Below are 20,434 nucleotides of genomic sequence, written 5' to 3' on the forward strand. Positions count from 1 at the left end.
GGCTGAAATCCAGCAACATTTGGTCCTTTTCCTGTTCCAACACATTCAACAAACCTAGTAACATTACCAAACACTCCCACCAATCTGGCTCTCTCGGACAAGAACTGGACATTGTTGGAACAGATTCGGAGTGGTGTAGAAAATATCTGAGAGGCTGCTCCTATGATGTACACTATACAGCCAAAAGCATTATCTCATAAAGGGGAATATATCTCATTCCAGATATATTCCCCTTTCCTGATAATAATAATAACAATCTCCACTCTTCTGGGAATTTTGGCTTTCCACTAAATTTCAAAGCATGGCTGTGGGGTTTGTGTTCATTAGTTCTTCAAATACTCTAATAGAGCAATGAATATCAAAGGCAACAGCAACATTCAATGAGCTTAGATCGGTGTTTACAGACATCAAAGTTAACATGTCAATAATAAGAAAGATATTGGATGCACATGTTAGATCTCGCCTGGTGTATGGAGTACAAGTTTGGCTTCCAAAAGAAAGGCAGATAAAGATGATGCAAGTGTGTTGGTTTCAATGTTTGAGAGGTATAGTGAAAGGTGAATGGAGAATATGTAACTTGGAAGAGGGAGAAGACCAATTCATGCCATGGCCTAATGGTTAGAGAAGCAGCTTTGGGACCAAAAGGTCACCAGTTCGATTCCCTGGACCAGCAGGAATGGCTGAAGTGCCCTTGAGCAAGGCACCTAGCCCCCAACTGCTCCTCAGGCCGCTCTGGGTATGTTGTATGTCGCTCTGGATAAGAGCGTCTGCTCAGTATCATTAATGTTATGCGTATACCAATGATGACATACAGAACATTGTGAAAACTATCCCCTTGTGGAAGTTCATCTCTCCACAGCATATGAGATACAGTGGGGCAAAAAAGTATTTAGTCAGTCACCAATTGTGCAAGTTCTCCCACTTAAAAAGATGAGAGAGGCCTGTAATTTTCATCATAGGTATACCTCAACTATGAGAGACAAAATGAGAAAAAAAATTGAGAAAATCACATTGTTTGATTTTTAAAGAATTTATTTGCAAATTATGGTGGAAAATAAGTATTTGGTCAATAACAAAAGTTCATCTCAATACTTTGTTATATACCCTTTGTTGGCAATGACAGAGGTCAAACGTTTTCTGTAAGTCTTCACAAGGTTTTCACACACTGTTGCTGGTGTTTTGGCCCATTCCTCCATGCAGATCTCCTCTAGAGCAGTGATGTTTTGGGGCTGTCGCTGGGCAACACAGACTTTCAACTCCCTCCAAAGATTTTCTATGGGGTTGAGATCTGGAGACTGGCTAGGCCACTCCAGGACATTGAAATGTTTCTTACGAAGTCACTCCTTCGTTGCCCGGGCGGTGTGTTTGGGATCATTGTCATGCTGAAAGACCCAGCCATGTTTCATCTTCAGTGCCCTTGCTGATGGAAGGAGGTTTTCACTCAAAATCTCACGATACATGGCCCCATTCATTCTTTCCTTTACACGGATCAGTCGTCCTGGTCCCTTTGCAGAAAAACAGCCCCAAAGCATGATGTTTCCACCCCCATGCTTCACAGTAGGTATGGTGTTCTTTGGATGCAACTCAGCATTCTTTCTCCTCCAAACACGACAAGTTGAGTTTTTACCAAAAAGTTCTATTTTGGTTTCATCTGACCATATGACATTCTCCCAATCCTCTTCTGAATCATCCAAATGCTCTCTAGCAAACTTCAGACGGGCCTGGACATGTACTGGCTTAAGCAGGGGGACACGTCTGGCACTGGAGGATTTGAGTCCCTGGCATCGTAGTGTGTTACTGATGGTAGCCTTTGTTACTTTGGTCCCAGCTCTCTGCAGGTCATTCACTAGGTCCCCCCGTGTGGTTCTGGGATTTTTGCTCACCGTTCTTGTGATCATTTTGACCCCACGGGGTGAGATCTTGCATGGAGCCCCAGATCGAGGGAGATTATCAGTGGCCTTGTATGTCTTCCATTTTCTAATAATTGCTCCCACAGTTGATTTCTTCACACCAAGCTGCTTACCTATTGCAGATTCAGTCTTCCCAGCCTGGTGCAGGTCTACAATTTTGTTTCTGGTGTCCTTTGACAGCTCTTTGGTCTTGGCCATAGTGGAGTTTGGAGTGTGACTGTTTGAGGTTGTGGACAGGTGTCTTTTATACTGATAACGAGTTCAAACAGGTGCCATTAATACAGGTAATGAGTGGAGGACAGAGGATCAGTAAAAACATGGCCATGATCTTTCCACCATGCTTACCTGTGATGATAATATCTGGGTTTTCCAAAAAATTGCTGATCACGCTGAAAAAATTCCATCTCAGGTAACGAGCTGTGCCATCAGACGACAAGCTCAAAGGGTGAGGCGGGTCTTCTGGTTGATTAATTAACCAATAATAACTGTTGGAACTGAAACTCACCTTTGTAAAATTGTTTTTTATTGGTAAATCTGAAAAGGTGTCGATAATTATGGACTGTTGATAATTGTAGCCATGGCTCTAGTAAAATGTCAGCTTTTTGAAGACGTCTTTTATTTTTTTAAAAATCATATTTATCTTATTATTTTATCCTTTTTAATTAAATGCCTTCATCTGAGAGGAAGCTGACCAAAGTTTCATTGTACCACACATACTCACCGGCCACTTTAAAAGGAACTTGTTGTTGATTCTAAGGTCCCTGTTCTTGGCTGCAGGAGTGGAACCCAATGTGCTCTTCTGCTGTCGCATGTTGAGATGCTTTTCTGCTCACCATGGTTGTAAAGAGTGATTATATGAGTTACTATGAGTTCCTTCCTGGCCAAAAAGCTCAAACCACCTTGAATCTGTCCATTTTCTTCTGACCTCTCTTATCAACAAGGCATTTGTTTCCACCCACAGAACTATCGCTTACTCACTCAATGGTGGTTTTTTGTTTTTCACACCATTCTGTGGAAACTCTACAGACTGTTGTGTGTGAAAACCCCAGGAGATCAGCAGTTTCTGAAATACTCAAACCAGTCCATCTGGCTCAAACCAACACCCATGCCACAGTGAAAAAAAGTCACACGTCACTGTGAGATCACAATTTTTCCTAGCCTAGTAAACTAGACCCACCCGCCTAGCGGCCAAAAATATTTTTGCCTAGCGAATGGGTCTAGCCTCGCACCATATAAACAAAAACACCCCGGGCATCAAATCGTGCCCGCCAATCACAACGCAAGGTTTTTGTTTGGATTCTTTGGGCGGGCTTTTGCAGGAGTGACGACAAAGCTGCGCGACGCTGGAGAAAGCGCAACAGGAAAGATGGCTACGGCTAGTGAACAGCGCGCGTTTGACTCCGCTTTGGAATCAGTTTTAGAAGAATTAGACTTGGAGTTTTCGTTGAAACATGAGCAGGAAGAGGCTCTCCGCTCATTCCTTTTCAAGAAGGACGTTTTCGCTGTTTTGCCGACCGGCTATGGCAAAAGTCTGATCTACCAGCTGGCTCCACTCGTAGCCAAAAGGATGGGGCTAGTTTGTGCAGTACGAAGAATTAATAAACAGCTTTGAAACATTACTTTTTGATTGTTTCTTATTTTCCCGTTATTTTAAATTTAAGGGAAATTATTTCACCAAACACCACTAAATAAAAACTCTCAAAAACAGTTTAAGCAAACCCTTGAAAAACATTTGAAAAAAAAAATGTGTATGTGGTACAGACTCCAAACTTGTGGTCATTATCTCCAAGCTTCTTAATATCTAGAACCTGTTTATTAATTAATACGCATTTTGAAAAATTATTTATTTCAAGGCCTCCCCCACTGCTTTCTATCGCTCTGACTACGTCACAGTCACTGTTGCGCTGATTGGTCAGAGCGTTGGCCTATACGCACAGAGACAGTTTGAAAAACAGCGGTTTGTTCCTCCCACACCCTTCAGAAATGTCTACGGATCGAGGCCAGACTAAATATTCACATTTAGTCTGGCTTGCCAGGCTAAATTTTTCCCATTCTGATGTTTGAACATTGTAAATATTAACTGAAGCTGTATGTGTGTGATTTGATGCATCAAGGAATCAGCTGATTAGAGAACTGCATCAAACAACAGGTGGATGTAGGGGTGTTCCTAATAAAATGGTGAGTGTATAATAACAAGAATGATGCCATATTTCTTTTTATCACTTTATAGTTGAATATAATGATGCTTACAAAACGTTAATTCCTGATATCACTTACGTTATAGCAGCTATAAACAGCCGTCCCCTCACCAGACTGTCTTTCTTCTCTCTTGAAGTTAATGGCAAAAAAACCCAACCCTCAACTTGCAATGTTACTGAGAAACCATACAGTGGTGCTTGAAAGTTTGTGAACCCTTTCGAATTTTCTATATTTCTGCATAAATATGACCTAAAACATCATCAGATTTTCACACAAGTCCTAAAAGTAGATAAAGAGAACCCAGTTAAACAAATGAGACAAAATATTATACTTGGTCATTTATTTATTGAAGAAAATGATCCAATATTACATATCTGTGAGTGGCAACAGTATGTGAGCCTCTAGGATTAGCAGTTAATTTGAAGGTGAAATTAGAGTCAGGTGTTTTCAGTCAATGGGATGACGATCAGGTGTGAGTGGGCGCCCTGTTTTATTTAAAGAACAGGGATCTATCAAAGTCTGATCTTCACAACACATGTTTGTGGAAGTGTATCATGGCACGAACAAAGGAGATTTCTGAGGACCTCAGAAAAAGCGTTGTTGATGCTCATCAGGCTGGAAAAGGCTACAAAACCATCTCTAAAGAGTTTGGACTCCACCAATCCACAGTCAGACAGATTGTGTACAAATGGAGGAAATTCAAGACCATTGTTACCCTCCCCAGGAGTGGTCGACCAACAAAGATCACTGCAAGAGCAAGGCATGTAATAGTCGGTGAGGTCACAAAGGACCCCAGGGTAACTTCTAAGCAACTGAAGGCCTCTCTCACATTGGCTAATGTTAATGTTCATGAGTTCACCATCAGGAGAACACTGACCAACAATGGTGTGCATGGCAGGGTTGCAAGGAGAAAGCCACTGCTCTCCAAAAAGAACATTGCTGCTCATCTGCAGTTTGCTAAAGATCACGTGGACAAGCCAGAAGGCTATTGGGAAAATATTTTGTGGATGGATGAGACCAAAATAGAACTTTTTGGTTTAAATGAGAAGCGTTTTGTTTGGAGAAAGGAAAACACTGCATTCCAGCATAAGAACCTTATCCCATCTGTGAAACATGGTGGTGGTAGTATCATGGTTTGGACCTGTTTTGCTGCATCTGGGCCAGGACGGCTTGCCATCATTGATGGAACAATGAATTCTGAATTATACCAGCGAATTCTAAAGGAAAATGTCAGGACATCTGTCCGTGAACTGAATCTCAAAAGAAAGTGGGTCATGCAGCAAGACAATGACCCTAAGCACACAAGTCGTTCTATCAAAGAATGGTTAAAGAAGAATAAAGTTAATGTTTTGGAATGGCCAAGTCAAAGTCCTGACCTTAATCCAATGGAAATGTTGTGGAAGGACCTGAAGCGATCAGTTCATGTGAGGAAACCCACCAGCATCCCAGAGTTGAAGCTGTTCTGTACGGAGGAATGGGCTAAAATTCCTCCAAGCCAGTGTGCAGGACTGATCAACAGTTACCGCAAACGTTTAGTTGCAGTTATTGCTGCACAAGGGGGTCACACCAGATACTGAAAGCAAAGGTTCACATACTTTTGCCACTCACAGATATGTAACATTGGCTCATTTTCCTCAATAAATAAATGACCAAGTATAATATTTTTGTCTCATTTGTTTAACTGGGTTCTCTTTATCTACTTTTAGGACTTGTGTGAAAATCTGATGATGTTTTAGGTCATATTTATGCAGAAATATAGAAAATTCTAAAGGGTTCACAAAGTATCAAGCCCCACTGTAAAGTGCAAACCCCTCCGTCCTGAAGGTGTCTGAAAATGTACAAAAAGTCACAGCTTTTCCTCTGACTGTTACAAAGCGCTGACACTGGAGACGCCTTCCATCAATGATACAAAGTACCCGATGGAGCTGTTGCTATAGATACCATAAGACTATATCCATATAGCGCAAACCTGTGATTTGTAGCTGCACTAGAAATAAATCAGTCAACCACAAGCCAGAGTTCAACAGCACTGTTGTGTAAAATCTCTTATTAAAAGCAGACGCTGTCACTGTGTGGGTGTAAAAGTGGACGTGAACCTCTCAGAGGAAGTGACGAGATGTGTGGATGGATTCTAGGAAAGGTGAAGGTCAGATAATCAATGTTGCTAGAGAGTCAGATAGACCCAGGAGACTGTTCAAACCTCACGCCTTCGTGACGATGGCGTTCAAACTGCACGGGTGAACGAGCAAACACTGGAGCTTCACGAGAAAGACAAAGGAAAAGCGCTTATCCAGAGTGTGAAACTGGATTAGTTCATTAGCTCAGAAGCTCATCTCATTTGCTAACATTACTTTAAAATGTGTGAAATTAGTCATGGGTACAGTCAATGTATGCCCTAAGGGCCCGGTCCCACAACACCGATAGCTATCACTACAGCTCTGGCTATACCTCTGCCTGAATTTAGTTCCAGTCTGGAGCAGTCACACCACAACTATAATCCCCACTATAATATCGGTTGGTCCTGACACTCAGGGAAATAAATACGAGTGGTTGTTGGTTTTCGTGGGAAAAAGTCGTGGTTGCATGCTGTTTGTGTGCACACACACCCAGTGCACTCAGCAGCACACAATGGTTGACCGTGACAGCAAGGAAGAGCTGCATTTGAGTCTCATTTTGCACAGAAGTCAAAGCTGAAAGCAGAAGAACAGGAGACTCTGGGGGCATGAAATCCTGCAGCACAGAGAGAAGCTGTGAGAATTCCACCATCTTGTTCAGGAACTGTCTTCCCATGAAGATAAGTTTTTCCAATACTTTTGAATGGTGCAGTTTATGCAGATTCTCCACTTGGCGTAAAGAGATTTGACAAAACAACCTGCCACATACACTAGATGTATATGTATACTGTTCCTACTTATTCAGGTGACATTGGGCATGCCTAACAACCTGTTTTCTCTCTCTTCTACCTCCCCCCCAAATCTGTCCCTCTGAGTTACATGTCGGTCCTGGGATCGAGGTGCTGGTCTCTTCTGCTCTTCGGACCTGCCTGGTCCATCCTGGTGCCCTGTGTCTGGTTGGAGTCTCATCACATCGCTCCATGTGGACAGTTGGGGGTCGCGCCTGGAGGACGCTCTGGACTCTTGCAGTGGTGCTTTTGTGGCTGGGGACTGCAGTTGACTTGCTGATTTTGGGACTGCGGTTGTCGTGAACGGTTTTGCGCTCGGGTTTCCGTCGGTGGGGGGTTTATAGCATCAACAAAGCTGACTTTGTTAGGACTGTTAATGTTATAGTCATATTGTTTGTTGTTACCCGGATGAGGATGGGTTCCCTTTTGAGTCTGGTTCCTCTCGAGTTTTCTTCCTCGTGTCGTCTGAGGGATTTTTTTCTTGCCACCGTTGCCACAGGCTTGCTCATTGGGGATAGATTAGGGATAAAATTAGCTCATATTTTAAGTCATTCAAATTCTGTAAAGCTGCTTTGCGACAATGTTTATTGTTAAAAGTGCTATACAAATAAACTTGACTTGACTTGACATACAGAAGACCCATCAGCGGCAAGGAAAGACTAGCTTTATTGCTCAAGTAAGTATTAATATTGTCAACAGATTAAAAATAAATAATAAAAATAGCGTGTGCTCAGGGCGGCACGGTGGTGTAGTGGTTAGCGCTGTCGCCTCACAGCAAGAAGGTCCGGGTTCAAGCCCCGTGGCCGGCGAGGGCCTTTCTGTGCAGAGTTTGCATGTTCTCCCCGTGTCCGCGTGGGTTTCCTCCGGGTGCTCCGTTTTCCCCCACAGTCCAAAGACATGCAGGTTAGGTTAACTGGTGACTCTAAATTGAGCGTAGGTGTGAATGTGAGTGTGAATGGTTGTCTGTGTCTTTGTGTCAGCCCTGTGATGACCTGGCGACTTGTCCAGGGTGTACCCCGCCTTTCGCCCGTAGTCAGCTGGGATAGGCTCCAGCTTGCCTGCGACCCTGTAGAACAGGATAAAGCGGCTAGAGATAATGAGATGAGCATGTGCTCAGATGACGTCACATGTAATCAATGACCTGATTGGTCAGATGTTTTATCGGATCAGGTTTAGGTCTGGAAAAATGGCTCTAGAAGCAATCTCACTGATACAGATAAACGGAGGCCTGAGCTATAGGTATAATAATAATAATAATAATAATAATAGGTCTTTATTGCATAAGATAAAAACACGTTACAATGAGAATATAAAAATAAAAAGGGAAGGAAAATACCATATAATAAAAAAATATATATAAAATCTAAGTACAAACTAATATATAAATGCAAAAGTACAAGTAATAGAATACTACATGAAATCAATAATAACTAATAATTATATTGATATGAAATATATATATTAAATACAACTTCTAATAAAAAAAATTAGGTGGTTTACAAAAGAGCTCATAAAATGCTGCATGTTTCTTAATTCACTTTCTTCTAACTGATATCAGGTGTTTTTAACCTTAGGCATTATATTGTATAATGGATAACTCTCTAAGCTCATACATTTGTGGTCAGAAGTTTACATACAGTGACATGAATGTCATCTTGGATATGAATGCCATGGCAATATTTGGGCTTTCAGTCATTTCTTTGAACTGTTCTTTTTCTGCAGCAGAATGATTGTACAGCATACAGCTTTCATTAAAAAAATAAACGCTAGAATTTGGTGCACAAGTTTTAATTTTCTTTAGGTTTTCTGAAATCAACACAGGGTCAAAATTATACATACAGCACACCTAATATTTGGGTAAAATGTCTCTTTGCAAGATTCACCTTGACCAAACATTTTTGTTTCCCATGAACAAGCTTCTGGCAGAATTCTGGCTGGATATTTCACGACTCTTCATGGTAGAGTTCAATTAAATCAGTTATTTTTCATGGCATGGACTCGACTTATAAGCGCGGTTCATATATTTTCAATAGGGTTGAAGTCAGGACTTGTTTTAAGCTTAATGTTAGCCTGCTTTATCCTCCACAACCAGCTCTGATGCGTGTTTGGGTTCATTGTCCTGTTGTAAGTCCCAAGTCATGTTCAAGTTTCTGATGGTTTATGCTGAAGAATTCTGAGGTCGTCCTCCTTCTTCATTATTCCATCCACTTTGTGAAATGAACCAGTTCCACTGGCAGCAAAACAGCCTCAGAGCATGATGATCCTACCACCACCATCAGCTGGTACAGTGTTCCTCTGTACATGGTGGTCATTGTGGCCAAACAACTCAATCTTTGTCTCATCTGACCATACAGCTTTCCTCCAGAAGGCTTTTTCTTTGTCCGTGTGGTCAGCTTCAAACTTGAGTTAAGCTTGAAGGTGTTAATTTTGGAGCAGGGGGTTATTTCTTGGATAGCAGCCTCTTAGTCCATGGTGATGTAAAACTCACTGAACTGTAGACAGTGATCCATCAGCTTCCAGTTCATGGCAGGGCTGCGCCATGGTGGTTCCCAGGTTGTTCCTGACCATCCAAACCAATTTCCTTTCAGCTGAGGGTGACAGTTTGGGTTTTCTCGAAGCAAAGAGGCTTGGCAAAGTGACTACACCTCACAGTAACTTGCATACAATTGTTTGAACTGATCTTGGAATTTGCAGTGGTTTAGAAATGGGTCCAAGAGACATTCTGGAGTTGTGTACATCTGCGATCCTCTTTCTCAGATCTGCACTGAGCTCCTTGGACTTTCCCATTTTACTGTGTCTTGGTCAATCCAATGAGTGCTGTAAACAAACCCTTTTTATGAAGGCACAGAGAAGCTACCAGCTGTAGTCAATCATGAACAGGAAGTTAAGAGACCTCGGTCTTGGCAAGATAAAATACATTTTGGAAGTTTCAGCACCTCTGAATTAATAATCTAAGTGAGCGTATGTTTTTTTTAAAAATATGTATGCTGTACAATCATTCTGCCACAGAAAACGAACAGTTCTGAGAAATCTTTGAAAGCCTCAATATTGCCATGACATTCATATTCAAGATGACATTCATGTCACCGCATGTAAACTTCTGACCACAACTGTAGCATTTGTGTATACCCTGTAAAAAAAAAAAAAATCCGTTGTTTTTACGGAAAAATACTGGCAGCTGTGGTTGCCAGAATAATCCTGTTAAAAATACAATGAAATGTAAACAACATTACAGAAAAACTTGTACATTTCACTGGGATTCCATGTGCAATTAATGATAACTAAATGTAAATAGGTATTCAATGTACAATAATCAATACATAACTAATTTAATTTTACGGATATTCACTGTACAATAAAAAAGCATCTAGGAATGAATTGCGAGTGTTCTCGATTATTGGTTTTTGTGGCTCCAAAATGATGGTTACAAGCAATGATCTACTAGACAGATATTTTATTTGATTTAGAGTTTAACGAAATGTGCCGGAGAGCCTCTACTGACATTTTTAAAAAATTTTTAACAGGGCAATGATGTAATTTTAACTATCACATTCTGTTTTAGTATTACACTTTGTCTGTGTTTAAACTACAACAATTTGTAAATTCTACAAAAAAAAGAGATCAATTCAACATATTCTTACTGTTAAATTCTCATCTCATCTCATCTCATTATCTGTAGCCGCTTTATCCTGTTCTACAGGGTCGCAGGCGAGCTGGAGCCTATCCCAGCTGACTACGGGCGAAAGGCGGGGTACACCCTGGACAAGTCGCCAGGTCATCACAGGGCTGACACATAGACACAGACAACCATTCACACTCACATTCACACCTACGGTCAATTTAGAGTCACCAGTTAACCTAACCTGCATGTCTTTGGACTGTGGGGGAAACCGGAGCACCCAGAGGAAACCCACGCGGACACGGGGAGAACATGCAAACTCCGCACAGAAAGGCCCTCGCCGGCCACGGGGCTCGAACCCAGGACCTTCTTGCTGTGAGGCGACAGCGCTAACCACTACACCACCGTGCCGCCCTACTGTTAAATTAACAGTGGTATTTGGTTAGGAGTTTTACAGTATATTGATGTAAATTACACACTGCTTCATTGTTTTTGTATTTACAGTTTTTTTATGTCATGATTTTACATAAATTCACTGTTAATTCTACGGACATTTTTTACAGTGTATTTTCTTATCTTGTTTTTTCTGGGAGTTTATGAACGTCTATACTATTTAAGATGTACCTACATTTCTTACATCGATCCAAAAAACACTGATCTGTTGTTAATTTGGCTTCTGCGGCCCCGTACACTGCAAGCCCATATGAAATATTCAGGAGTACAATGGTATTGAATAGTCAATTCCCATTTGATTATGCCCTTCTTTTCTAAGTGTTCTAAGTACATGTAGGTACTTGTTAGCTTTTGATAACTTATTCTTTATATGAGTGGTAAATCTGGTGTCTGACTGGAAAGTGAAACCAAGCAAAACAAGTTCCTTCACCTGAGGTGTTCCGGCTATCCTATCAAAGTTCTCTACATTGCTCTTTTTCACAAAAGTAAGCTCTTTACATTTACTGTGATTACAGATCATAGAATTGGTTTTTGACCATTCTAAAAACTGCATTACTCACTCACCGGAACTGTGAGTTCCCGCCACATGGGCGCAATAATAGTGGAGTCATCCGCATATTTATACAAAACAGTAGTGGAGCCATTTTTAATCTCTAGGTCATTTAGAAAAATATTAAAGAGGTATGGGCCACTAACACTGCCCTGGGTGGTGTTGTGGTTTACCTCCTTCCAATCTCCTACAAAGGCATTGTAGATGACCCTTTGTTTCCTATGTTTCAAAAAGTTTAAATACAGATTGATAATATACGCATTTAACGGAAAGTTTTTCAGGTTATAAACAATGTTTTACAGAATCAAAGGCCTTCGTCAGATGCGCAGCTTGTGAACAGGCAAGGCAGGCAACTGCTTGGGGCCCCCTGGCCCAGGGGCCCCCTGAGAGTCGGGTCCCGATGGCTTATTTATTTTGTTTTTTATTGTTTTTATTGTTCTTTACCATTGTATTTTCACATTTGGAATTTAAAAAACTTTGGTTTCATACATTTTTCGTTGGTGTCAGATTATTTATAACATATTGGTAATGAACACTGGTCAGAAGGGCCCCCTGGAAATTTTTGCTTGGGGCCACAACAGACTCTAGAATCGCCTCTGGCCTTCGTTATCAGCCTGGTGTGACCATCAACCCCATAAACTGCAAGGGACTGATTTATTTACGGTTATCGTTATAGTTGCAGTTATCGGTATTGTGGGAATTCTTCAAGAAATTATTGCATCAGGTATAAAAATAACAGACACCATACGAGGTGTGTTAGAAAAGTAACAGGACTTAGTGTGCTTCTTCGATGTGAGGGGCATCGTCCACATAACATTCTTGCCACAGGGCCAGACGATCAACCAGCATGTCTACAAAGAGATCCTGTGGCATTTGCTTTGTTCAGTGCACGAGAAGAGGCGAGAGTTGTGGCAGGACAACTCGCCGGCTCATAACGTCCTGAGCATCCAGCAGTTCCTTGCTGAGAAGAACATCACCGTGCTGGAGCAACCTCCCTACTCACCCAACCTGTGATTTTTTTTTCCTTTTCCCCAAGCTCAAGGGGGTCATCAAGGGGACCTGTTTTCTGGATGGTGAAGCCATCAAGAGGGCTGTGATGACGGACCTGTGGAGAATCCCAGGAGAATCCTTCCAGGAGTGCATGGAGGCATGGCGGAGAAGGATGGGGAAGTGCTTTAGACTCATCTCATCTCATCTCATCTCATTATCTGTAGCCGCTTTATCCTGTTCTACAGGGTCGCAGGCAAGCTGGAGCCTATCCCAGCTGACTACGGGCGAAAGGCAGGGTACACCCTGGACAAGTCGCCAGGTCATCACAGAGCTGACACATAGACACAGACAACCATTCACACTCACATTCACACCTACGCTCAATTTAGAGCCACCAGTTAACCTAACCTGCATGTCTTTGGACTGTGGGGGAAACCGGAGCACCCGGAGGAAACCCACGCGGACACGGGGAGAACATGCAAACTCCACACAGAAAGGCCCTCGCCGGCCACAGGGCTCGAACCCGGACCTTCTTGCTGTGAGGCGACAGCGCTAACCACTACACCACCGTGCCGCCCTGCTTTAGACTCAAGGGGGTTATTTCAAAGGGGAAAACTTGTAGTTTGTAGTTGGAATTTGACAGTTTTTTGTGACCCCAGTTCTCTTTCTTTTCTGACACACCTTGTAGACTTAAAGTCATCACTGAAAGAAAACACACCAACACGTTATTCACATGTGAAGTTCATCTAATTTTTCTGGAACCACATCAGCACATCTGATACAAATTTTGACCAACAGGGAACGGGTTCTGTTCTTGTCTGTGCACCAAATTTTGAACCATTCGGAGCATTTTGACGGAAAGTGAAAAGTTGTAACAAAACCGTGAACCGTGATGACATCAGTGGGCACGCCATTAGTTTGAAGAGGAAGCAGAACGCAGCGGAAAATGATACATCTTCAGAAAAAAAAAGGACCAAAAACAAATATCTGCAACAACAAAACCACAACTCAGAGGTAATCAGTGTGCACCGCCATCTTGCTCTTACTCTTTACTCCTGTTATGAATTGTGCCACGCCCTCCGGTCATGACGCATTCTTGATTAAAACTGGTGAAAACATGGGTCGGTTCTAGCCTGGCTAACGCGACTTCAAAGCTCTCCGAGCTATTGGTCTGGCCAAGATATTAAGCCCAACCGTTTCCCAGAGCCCGTGGTTGACCCGCCTCCCTGAAATGCCTCAGTTTGCTACTGGTCGAAGCCAGAAAAGGCTGTGACGAAGCTTAAACCAATCACATCACTCTTTCCTCTGACGTATGTGACGCGACGGAAACTGCTTGAGTAACAGGAAGAAGATAAATACCTCCAGGGCTGCTCGTCGCTCCGTTTTCAATGAGAACTTCCCGTTGAATGCTTTCAATACAGCATCTATGCGTAATAGATGCGGAAGCGTGAATGAAGCGCTTCCGGCATAGATTCTGTAAACAATCTATGGCTTCCGGTCGCAGTTCTACTACGTCAGTGCCTTGAACACGCCTCTACCCAGGGCCGTTGGAGATGCTCAAAGTTGATTGGTTCCCGATTTTTCGGGAGCTTGGAAGAGCTGGAGATAGCTTGCCTGGCCAGACTAATCTCGCAACAGGCCCGCATATTGCGTCATGCTTAGGATGGGCGGGCCCAGGCTAGGTCAGTTCACTAACACCAAAGAATCCTGAATGGAACCGGTTTGAGAACCCGTTCCCTGTTGGTTGAGTAGCAGGTTCAGACACCGATCCACTCTCCAATGTTCATCTCATCTCATTATCTGTAGCCGCTTTATCCTTCTACAGGGTCGCAGGCAAGCTGGAGCCTATCCCAGCTGACTACGGGCGAAAGGCGGGGTACACCCTGGACAAGTCGCCAGGTCATCACAGGGCTGACACATAGACACAGACAACCATTCACACTCACATTCACACCTACGCTCAATTTAGAGTCACCAGTTAACCTAACCTGCATGTCTTTGGACTGTGGGGGAAACCGGAGCACCCGGAGGAAACCCACGCGGACACGGGGAGAACATGCAAACTCCACACAGAAAGGCCCTCGGTGGCCCTGGGTCTCAAACCCAGGACCTTCTTGCTGTGAGGCGACAGCGCTAACCACTACACCACCGTGCCGCCCCTTTCTCCAATGTTGTTCGATAAATTACTGTGAAGGAAAAGTGATGCTGTAACCTTTTAAACCGTCCTGGATGAGGTATGTTATTCTGCCTAAGAGGAACAGTGCAGACATTTCACTTTACTGATGTGTTGAAGATTAAATCCCTCTCCAGATCAATTCAAATGGCTTAATAAGTCCATAGAGTGCACAATCTGGCAACCCTGAGAGAGAGAGAGAGAGAGAGAGAGGCTCGTGTTGAGGTGAAACTGGTGAGGATTTTAAGATTTGGTCTTTAGTCACGTGATTTATTCAGAGGATAATATTGGTGATTGATATGGGAGAGAGAGAGAGAGAGGGGGGGAGAGGATTTTTTTTTTTTATTCTCAGGAGCAACCTGTTGTTGCAGCTCGTCTTTCTCTTTAAGGTTCTCCTGCACCAGTTGAACGTTTCAGGTGTAATCGGTGTGTCCCCCCTCTCTCTCCACCCCCGGCCCCCGCCCTCCCTCCCCGGTGTGGAAGACAGACCGCGCGCGGAGGAGCGGCGACGCATGATGTCGGTTTGGTGATGTGGCCGCTTTTCAGTGGCGCGCACCGGGGACCGTGTATCCGCTTTTCTCCGCGGCGGACCGGAGCACGAGCAGCAGCAGGAGGAGGAGGAGAGAGCCACGGACGGACGGGCTGACCGGTAAACGGAGCCCTTCACCTGGAGATCTTCCCCAAGAGTTTTTCTTTTCTTTTCTTTTCTTCAGGCAGCAGAGGGAATAAGATAAGCGCGCGCGTCACCGTCGTTCCTCTTGGTCGTTCCTGGATTTGTGTCTCGTGACGCCGTTTTTCGGGCTCGATGAACAGGTCGAAAACTTTGAGGGAACATGTCTGAAGATGTTTTCGTGGCGCGCGTTCGCCGTGTCTGCTGCCCAAAAGCGAGGGAAATCCAAAAGCACGAGGACGCGCGCGATCATCGGTGACATGAGCGACGGTGGGATCCGCGCGGCTGGTTGATGGCACTGCGCGCCGGCGCGACCTGCATCGGCCACGTCTTGCGCAGAGTGCCGCGCTTGCACGGCGCGCGTTCGCGGCGTTCCAGCAGCCTGCTGTGCCTCTCCCTGAGCCACGACCGGGACCCGGGGACGCTCGACTGCAAGCGCCCGTGCCCAAGCTTTCCCGACTGCCACTGTCGCCACTGCCCGTGCCGCTGCCGCCGCGCACTCCCGGCGGATCCGCGGGGACATGAGCCCCACGCGGGCTGGCTCCGGGGCGCCATGAAGCGGCAGAACGTGCGGACCCTGTCCCTGATCGTCTGCACGTTCACCTACCTGCTGGTCGGCGCCGCCGTGTTCGACGCGCTCGAGTCGGACTTCGAGATGCGCGAAAAGGAGCAGCTGCAGGCCGAGGAGAAGCGGCTGCAGGGCAAGTACAACATCAGCGAGGACGACTACCGGAAACTCGAGACCATCATCATGGAAGCCGAGCCGCACCGGGCCGGAGTGCAGTGGAAATTCGCCGGATCTTTTTACTTCGCCATCACCGTCATCACCACCATCGGTGAGTCAGTCCGAGCTGCACGCGCTTCTCCTTCCCCTCGGAGTTCACTTCACCTGCGCGCTAGTGCTCCATAAACTTACAGGCTTTACGCCCCATAACACCTGTAGTTCTCAATCAACACATCTATCTATCTATCTATCTATCTATCTATCTATCTATCTATCTATCTATCTATCTATCTATCTATCTATCTATCTATCTATCTATCTATCTCAAACTCAACGCGCCCTGCTAACTCTTACATCAGCACAGCTGCTGGAGTTCAGGCCACATCAAGGCCTTTTCCTGTGTGACCAAAAAAAAAGACGAACCAACCTCGAAAAACACTTTTGCAGTCATACAAATGCAACATGTAGCATCTAAATGTGCCTGTGCTGCAGGCTGGAGGTGAATTTCACACGACGCACTGCTTCATCCTGCACTAGTGAGCAGTGAAACCACAAAGAACAGCCAGAATGATGAGGGTGTAGGAGTTAAAAAAGCAACAACAACCAAAAATCTCACCTCGGGGTTAAAGCTAATCTTATTTTCACATCTGGTCTCTCTCCAAACTACAGGTGTGTAAGTGATCGTTGTTGTCGCAATGAGTTCTAAAATAATGACAAAAAAGGGTAAACAGCATCTTTAATCCGAAACCGGATGGACTGTAATGGAACATGAACCTAATCCCAGAGAGAGAGAGAGAGAGAGAGAGAGAGTTATAGATGGTTAATAAGGAGGAAAACAGAGCCTTAGGGTTCGTGAGGAATGTGGAGCATTAGCCAGGATGTTCATAAATTCCAAGGACGCATGGAGGAGTTCTCACTTCTTTATTACTCGTGAATGTAAATGAATAAATAAGAGGGATAAATCAGCTGGAAGCGCACACGCACGCAGGTGTTCCTGATCAGCACCACGGCCCTGTCCATTTTTCCACACTTCTTTTTTTTTTTTGTTCCCCCCATTTGTTGGGAAATTTATTGTCCAGGAGTCCTGAACATATTAAGATTTTTTTTTTTGCATTTCACATGCACAGCTGCTTATTTTGATCCCCATTTATGAAATCGATGCAATCTGAAAAGTGCGAGTTTTAAACCGGTTTGTTTGGAGATTGCGTTAGTGCGCTGCTCGCTGGTGCTGAACGGACAGCGACAACCGCGTGCACGAGCAAGAGCGAGAGCGCGCACCTCGGAGAAAGCGCCTGCACCAACAGGAGCGACTTTTTTTCTTTTTTAATTTTATTTATTTTTTTGATGAGCATCTTTGTAATTTCCAAACAAATGTGAAGTTTGCGACTTCTGAAACAGATCTGAGACACTTTTCACACAGATATACTGCCGAGAAACAGCTAATGTGCAAAAATGATGCGTGTTTAAAGAGAAATGAGAACAAATTGCAGTTGGGATGAACACAAACAAACATGTTGTGTGTTTTAAACCTCATTTAGTCTTCAGGATCACTCACTGTTGCATTTGCACACAAAAAAGTAGTCTATATATGAGTTTTTTCATATTATTACAGTCTATAACACTGATATGGCTTTGTTTTGGGGTGTAATTACTTTTGGCAATAATTGTGATGCGTGATATTTAAAGAATTTAAAAACGATGTATGCACAAGTTTAAATTGCATCATTTTTTACCTTTTCAATAGTGTGTCTGCTGCTTTTAAGCTGGCGTGTGTGTGTGTGAGAGAGAGAGAGCAGGTGCATGGCTTGTGCACACACCTACAGAGACGGAGAACAATTCACTCTGCGCACTTATATAAATAAAACAGAAACTGACTGAAGCTACACTCTCAGAAATAAGGGTGCCAAAATTTTTGTACTGCCATGGCTGAGCAATTTCTCCATTATGTTTTTATCACATCATGACTGCAGTGTTGTTTATCACACACTCACTGCTTTATCAGCAGATCGAACTTAGATACCTTTGTGTTTGTGTGTGTGAGATAATATCCCTGTCATTATCATATCATGGTGTTCTCTTGCTCAACCAATCAGAGATCACCGTACAACCGAACTATAAATGATGTGTTAATTCACAGGACTTCATGTAACATTTAAATATTTTAATAAATATTAATGATGAAATTATAATGATGCAAATGAAATCATTGCATTGCGTTATTAGAAAAATATAGGAAAATTGATTCAATCCACAAATAAATGATGAAAATGACAAATCATAATGAGAGACAGAGCAGGTGAAAAAAAAAACAATGAATAGCAGTGGATTGCTCCTATTTTTAAAAGTGTTTGCATTTACTGATATAAATAAGGCTTCACCTAATTAAATATGCATAGATCTGCAGATTTAATTTACCTTTAATTTATAAAATTAATAATTTAATCTTGGAATGATTTTAGACTTTCTTTGAAAAGAGAGAAAGAAAAAGAAAGAAAAATAAGGCATGAAGACAGGAAGTCAGTGAGAGAAAAAGGATGATAGGAACATCAAAAGCAGGAAAGAAGGATGTGGTGAAGAAATGAGGGATAAAAAGAGGAAAGATGGACAGCACAAATGAAGGAAAAAGGGAGGAAAGCAAGAAAGAGAAGCAGGCACTGAGAAGAAAGGAAGCAAGAACACAGAAAAGGGAAAAAACAAAGACAGAAAAGAGAGAGAAAGAAGACAGAAAGGAAGAAAGAGACAAGAAAGACAGAAGTGCATTTCATGTTTTTTTTTTTTTCTTTTTTGTAGTGAGTGTAATTGTAGCTGACAATGGAGAGTAAAGTTGGCATGGACACAGAGACGTTAGAACAAAGCGCTGATGTGGACACAGAGACATTAGAGTAAAGCAGTGATGTGGACATAGAGACGTTAGAACAATGTGCTGATGTGGACACAGAGACATTAGAGTAAAGTGCCGATGTGGACACAGACACGTTAGTTCAAAGCACTGATGTGGACACAGAGATGTTAGAAAAAAACGCTGATCTGGACACAGAGACGTTAGAGTAAAGTGCTGATGTGGACACAGAGACATGAGGTTAAAGCGCTGATGTGGACACAGAGACATGAGATTAAAGTGCCGATGTGGACACAGAGACGTTAGTTCAAAGCACTGATGTGGACACAGAGATGTTAGAAAAAAACGCTGATCTGGACACAGAGACGTTAGAGTAAAGTGCTGATGTGGACACAGAGACATGAGGTTAAAGCGCTGATGTGGACACAGAGACATGAGATTAAAGTGCTGATGTGGACACAGAGACGTTAGAACAAAGCGCTGATGTGGACACAGAGACGTTAGTTCAAAGCACTGATGTGGACACAGAGACATTAGAACAAAGCGCTGATGTGGACACAGAGACATGAGTTTAAAGCGCTGATGTGGACACAGAGATGTTAGAACAAAGCACTGATGTGGACAAAGAGACGTTAGTTCAAAGCACTGATGTGGACACAGACGTTAGAGTAAAGTGCTGATGTGGACACAGAGACATTAGTTCAAAGCACTGATGTGGACACAGAGACGATATAACAAACCACTGATGTGGACACAGAAACGTGAGAGTAAAGCGCTGATGTGGACACAGAGAGGTTAGAACAAAGCGCTGATGTGGACACAGAGACATTAGTTCAAGGCGCTGATGTGAACACAGAGACGTTAGTTCAAAGCACTGATGTGGACACAGAGACGTTAGAAAAAAAACGCTGATCTGGACACAGAGACGTTAGAGTAAAGTGCTGATGTGGACACAGAGACGTTAGAGTAAAGCAATGATGTGGACACAGAGATGTTAGAGTAAAGCGCTGATGTGGACACCGAGACATGAGATTAAAGCGCTGATGTGGACACAGAGACGTGAGATTAAAGTGCTGATGTGGACACAGAGACGTTAGAACAAAGCGCTGATGTGGACACAGACGTTAGAGTAAAGCGCTGATGTGGACACAGAGACATTAGTTCAAAGCACTGATGTGGACACAGAGACATGAGATTAAAGCACTGATGTGGACACAGAGACATTAGTTCAAAGCACTGATGTGGACACAGACGTTAGAGTAAAGCGCTGATGTGGACACAGACGTTAGAGTAAAGCACTGATGTGGACACAGAGATGTTAGAACAAAGCGCTGATGTGGACACAGAGACATGAGATTAAAGCGCTGATGTGGACACAGAGATGTTAGAACAAAGCGCTGATGTG

General features: G+C 43.4%; 1 protein-coding gene across 1 annotated transcript in view; it reads left to right on the top strand.

The window, feature by feature from the left end:
- Nucleotides 1-10,671: 10,671 nt before the first annotated feature.
- Nucleotides 10,672-20,434, top strand: part of kcnk9 (potassium channel, subfamily K, member 9) — a gene marked incomplete at its 5' end in the record, with an annotated part of 221,842 nt that continues 212,079 nt past the window's right edge. Inside the window, 3 exons of the mRNA XM_060904490.1 lie at nt 10,672-10,719; nt 12,462-12,611; nt 15,732-16,302. Of these exons, the coding sequence (XP_060760473.1) occupies nt 10,672-10,719; nt 12,462-12,611; nt 15,732-16,302 (769 nt within the window). The remainder of the gene's footprint in view (nt 10,720-12,461; nt 12,612-15,731; nt 16,303-20,434) is intronic.

The sequence above is a fragment of the Neoarius graeffei genome, chromosome 2 (assembly GCF_027579695.1).
Source record: "Neoarius graeffei isolate fNeoGra1 chromosome 2, fNeoGra1.pri, whole genome shotgun sequence".
Lineage (NCBI taxonomy): Eukaryota > Metazoa > Chordata > Actinopteri > Siluriformes > Ariidae > Neoarius > Neoarius graeffei.